Source organism: Rutilus rutilus (genome assembly GCF_951802725.1).
Source record: "Rutilus rutilus genome assembly, chromosome: 11".
Classification (NCBI taxonomy): Eukaryota; Metazoa; Chordata; class Actinopteri; order Cypriniformes; family Leuciscidae; genus Rutilus; species Rutilus rutilus.
In genome coordinates this window covers 43,668,531-43,673,530 of record NC_140216.1, presented here as the reverse complement: position 1 = coordinate 43,673,530, position 5,000 = coordinate 43,668,531, and the positions used below count along the sequence as shown (strand labels likewise).

General features: G+C 45.2%; 1 protein-coding gene across 1 annotated transcript in view; it reads left to right on the top strand.

Moving 5' to 3' along the window:
• Window positions 1-5,000, top strand: part of col14a1b (collagen, type XIV, alpha 1b) — a 91,214-nt gene that overhangs the window by 45,814 nt on the left and 40,400 nt on the right. The window contains exons 22-26 of the mRNA XM_084424625.1: window positions 2,144-2,218; window positions 2,320-2,459; window positions 4,404-4,527; window positions 4,615-4,758; window positions 4,832-4,996. Of these exons, the coding sequence (XP_084280751.1) occupies window positions 2,144-2,218; window positions 2,320-2,459; window positions 4,404-4,527; window positions 4,615-4,758; window positions 4,832-4,996 (648 nt within the window). The remainder of the gene's footprint in view (window positions 1-2,143; window positions 2,219-2,319; window positions 2,460-4,403; window positions 4,528-4,614; window positions 4,759-4,831; window positions 4,997-5,000) is intronic.

Genomic DNA, 5,000 nt, shown 5'->3' with positions numbered 1-5,000 from the left:
AGGAAGAGCTGTGTGTCATCAGCATAGCAGTGGTAGGAGAAACCATGTGTCTGTATGATGTGTCCCAGTGATGTGGTGTAGATGGAGAAGAGCAAGGGTCCAAGAGCTGAGCCCTGAGGAACCCCTGTGGTCAGCTGATGTGCTCTGGATACCTCGCCTCTCCATGCGACCCTGAAGGACCTACCTGTGAGATAGGACTCGAACCAGTCGAGTGAAGTTCCTGTGATGCCCAGAGATGAGAGGGTGGACAGAAGGATCTGATGATTCACAGTGTCGAAGGCAGCAGATCCAGGAGAATGAGAACTGAAGATTTGGAAGCAGCGTTTGCAGTCTGTAGGGCATTAATACGCATGTGCACGCCATCAGCGTTCTCACAGGTTCACGTCTTTGAAGTTTGCGCAGAAAGAACTGAAGAGTTTTCTGTTAGAACGGTGTGTGTTAGCGGCCCCTAAGTTAATAACTTATAATCGTTGCGATGGAAGTGAATCAATCAAACTAACTTTAGCTGGACAATAACTTTATTCTAGAGCTGCTGTAAAGCCAAATCACTTTACTTTATTTTCCTATTATCACTGTAAAGCTGCTTTGGAACAATCTACATTGTTAAAAGCGCTATATAAATGAAGATGACTTGACTTGAGTGCTGACTGACAATTCCATAGACCCACAGAAAGAGAGAGAGGTGTGTGTGAGGATGAGAATGGGACGCAGATTAGCAGTATTGCGCTGCCTTCTGTGCGTGATCAAAGAGCGTTGTCGAGAGACAAGAGGAATGTATTGAAAGCACATGTTGAGTAAGAAAAATAGGATAAAAGTGGGAGAGGAAAGGGAGAAGAAGATAATTAAGTGCCTTACTGGTGTCCTTGCATATATGTGCACATACATACATACATACATACATACACACACAGACACACACACACACACACACACACACACACACACACACACTCTATCTCTCACACACACACACACACACACACACACACACACACACACACACACACTCTATCACTCTCTCACACACACTCACGCACACTCTATCACACTGTTTTTTTACCTCAAAGATCTTATTTCAGTGTATTTTTTATGGCAAGAATGAAGTGTTATGGGTTAAATCAAGCAGAAATTGCTCTTTAAGGTATTGCAGGCCACCACTTTATACAGTAAATAATGATTCTATTAAACTAAATTAATTTGGTCCCCTGTTAGATGGTTAAGTGCGACACCTTTTTGGTTTCTTCATTTTCATTCATTTTGACCTCCAAATTCCTTCTACAATGTATTTTTATGGTAAGAACTGGTGTTTAGTGTTCTCATGACCATTGCTGTTACATTCAGAGATATTCCTGACCCAGCGGAACAGCTCGTTTGCTCCATATAGAGCTATAAGGCCATCTAGTGGCAAGAGTCATGAAATAACATGTTATATTATTTTTTTACACAAGAGATTGGCAAAGACACCCAATGCAAGATATTTTGAGCTGAATTAAAAGGTTTAGGCATGAAATTGTGAGTTATTTTGAATTTAAGTTGAAAGAATGTGAGGAATGTGGGTCTAAATTACTGTTTATTTATTATTGATTAAATCTAGTAATCTAAAGGTAAAAAAACTCTCACACACACACTCACACACACACACACACACACACACACACACACACTCTTACACTCACACACACACACACTCACACTCACACACACACACACAATCACACACACTTACACTCTCACACACACACACACACACACACACACACACACACACACACACACTCACACACACTCACACTCACACACACACAATCAAACACACACACACACACACACACACACACACAATCACACTTACACTCACACACACACACACACACACACACACACACTCACACACACTGTGAAAAAGAATCCTCTCTCTAATGGTGATACAGTTATTGTGTTTATAAATATAGAATCATTCAAATGTTGTCTGTCATAATGTATGAGAAATTGGATCCAAACATTTTAGATGTTATGAGACAGAATTAAGAGATTCATTCAGACATGATTACATCATTTAGACTCGTTCCCGTCAGACGGACAGTGACAAGCATCACCTGTACAGTAGTCTTGTGTTGTTTGTAATGGTGAAATGTGTGTGTAGTTCCTCTGAGCACGGCTCCGCCCACCACGGCCAGAAGCTCCGCCCCTCCGCCCACACTTCCCGCCACTAAAGAAGGTACGTGTCACATGACATCGTGAGAGTTCGGGACGTACAGCAGGCTTCATCAGTGTGTGTGTGTGTGTGTGTGTGTGTGTGTGTGTGTGTGTGTGTGTTAGTGTGTCGCGCTGCTAAAGCAGATCTGGTGTTTCTGGTGGACGGATCATGGAGTATCGGAGACGACAACTTCCAGAAGATCATCCGGTTCCTGTACAGCACAGCGGGAGCCCTGGACCGGATCGGGCCGAGCGGCACTCAGGTGAGGAACACACACTCAGGTGAGGAACACACACACAGGTGAGGAACACACACTCAGGTGAGGAACACACACACAGGCTAGGAACACACACACAGGTGAGGAACACACACTCAGGTGAGGAACACACACACAGGTGAGGAACACACACACAGGTGAGGAACACACACACAGGTGAGGAACACACACACAGGTGAGGAACACACACTCAGGTGAGGAACACACAGGTGAGGAACACACACTCAGGTGAGGAACACACACTCAGGTGAGGAACACACACTCAGGTGAGGAACACACACTCAGGTGAGGAACACACACACAGGTGAGGAACACACACACAGGTGAGGAACACACACTCAGGTGAGGAACACACACACAGGTGAGGAACACACACACAGGTGAGGAACACACACTCAGGTGAGGAACACACACTCAGGTGAGGAACACACACTCAGGTGAGGAACACACACACAGGTGAGGAACACACACACAGGTGAGGAACACACACACAGGTGAGGAACACACACTCAGGTGAGGAACACACACTCAGGTGAGGAACACACAGGTGAGGAACACACACTCAGGTGAGGAACACACACACAGGTGAGGAACACACACAGGTGAGGAACACACACACAGGTGAGGAACACACACACAGGTGAGGAACACACACACACAGGTGAGGAACACACAGGTGAGGAACACACACTCAGGTGAGGAACACACACTCAGGTGAGGAACACACACTCAGGTGAGGAACACACACTCAGGTGAGGAACACACACTCAGGTGAGGAACACACACTCAGGTGAGGAACACACACACAGGTGAGGAACACACACACACAGGTGAGGAACACACAGGTGAGGAACACACACACAGGTGAGGAACACACACACAGGTGAGGAACACACACTCAGGTGAGGAACACACAGGTGAGGAACACACACTCAGGTGAGGAACACACACACAGGTGAGGAACACACACTCAGGTGAGGAACACACACTCAGGTGAGGAACACACAGGTGAGGAACACACACTCAGGTGAGGAACACACAGGTGAGGAACACACACTCAGGTGAGGAACACACACACAGGTGAGGAACACACACACACAGGTGAGGAACACACAGGTGAGGAACACACACTCAGGTGAGGAACACACAGGTGAGGAACACACAGGTGAGGAACACACACACACAGGTGAGGAACACACAGGTGAGGAACACACAGGTGAGGAACACACACTCAGGTGAGGAACACACACTCAGGTGAGGAACACACAGGTGAGGAACACACACTCAGGTGAGGAACACACACTCTTCATCAGCACTAAAGCACACACCTGATCCTGTAACGGCGTCTTCAGCCCTAACCCTTACAGCAAAAATATTTTATATTAATATTTCCATAATTTAATGACACAATCACATGTTCACTGCTCTCAAAATGAAATGTTCCATCTTTTTTATCAAAAGTGTTTTATTTATTTTTTTTATTTAATTTTTTTTAAATTATGTTTATTTTAGTTAAACACATTATTATGATTCAATTATTAGCTTTTCATAATCTAGCATTTATTTTATACTAGTTATCATTCATCAATGGATTTTTAACCCTCTGATGGTGCAAAACTCGCTTTACGGCACTTACTATGTGAACCTGTTCTTAAAAGACTAAATTATCGTAAAAAAAAACAAACTTGTATTGTTGTATTAGTTTTGTTCGTATTGTTGTATTACTTTTGCTAATCTTCCGGAATAAAATCAGTAATTAAGTTATTAAAGCACCCTATCGTTTGATCCTGTCTAAATATATATCCAAATGCTAAACCTCATAAAAGTAAGTAATTCATATGATTTTGTCTTATGATCATGAACATGCACCTCACGATTCAATCCGTGTGTGTGTGTGTGTGCGTGTGTGTGTGTGTGTGTGTGTCTCAGGTGGCCATCGCTCAGTTCAGTGACGACGCACGCACCGAGTTCAAGCTCAGCTCGCACCTCAATAAAGAAAGCCTTCTGGACGCCATTCAGAGGATCTCATATAAAGGAGGAAACACAAAGACAGGCAAAGACAAACCCACACACACTCCTACGCTCTGCTGTAACACACTGATGCTCGTGAGTGTGTGTGACCTCTGACCTCTGACCTCAGGCAGGGCCATGCAGCACGTGAAGGCGTCGGTGCTGACGGAAGTGGGCGGGGCCAGAAGGGGCGTGCCTAAAGTGCTGGTGGTGCTGACGGACGGGCGTTCCCAAGACGACGTGCTCCAGGTTTCCCAGGAGATCCAGGCAGAAGGTGCGCCGAGGCCTTTCTCACACGCTGAACTCTTCAAACGTGTAGTATCTCATATAGCGTGTGTTTTCTGCAGGTTATGTGGTGTTTGCCATCGGGTTTGCCGATGCTGATTATGGCGAGCTGGTGAGTATCGCCAGCAAACCCAGCGAGAGACACGTGTTCTTCGTGGACGATCTGGACGCTTTCAGAAATATTGAAGAGAAACTGATTACCTTTGTTTGTGAAGCTGCATCAGCTAGTAA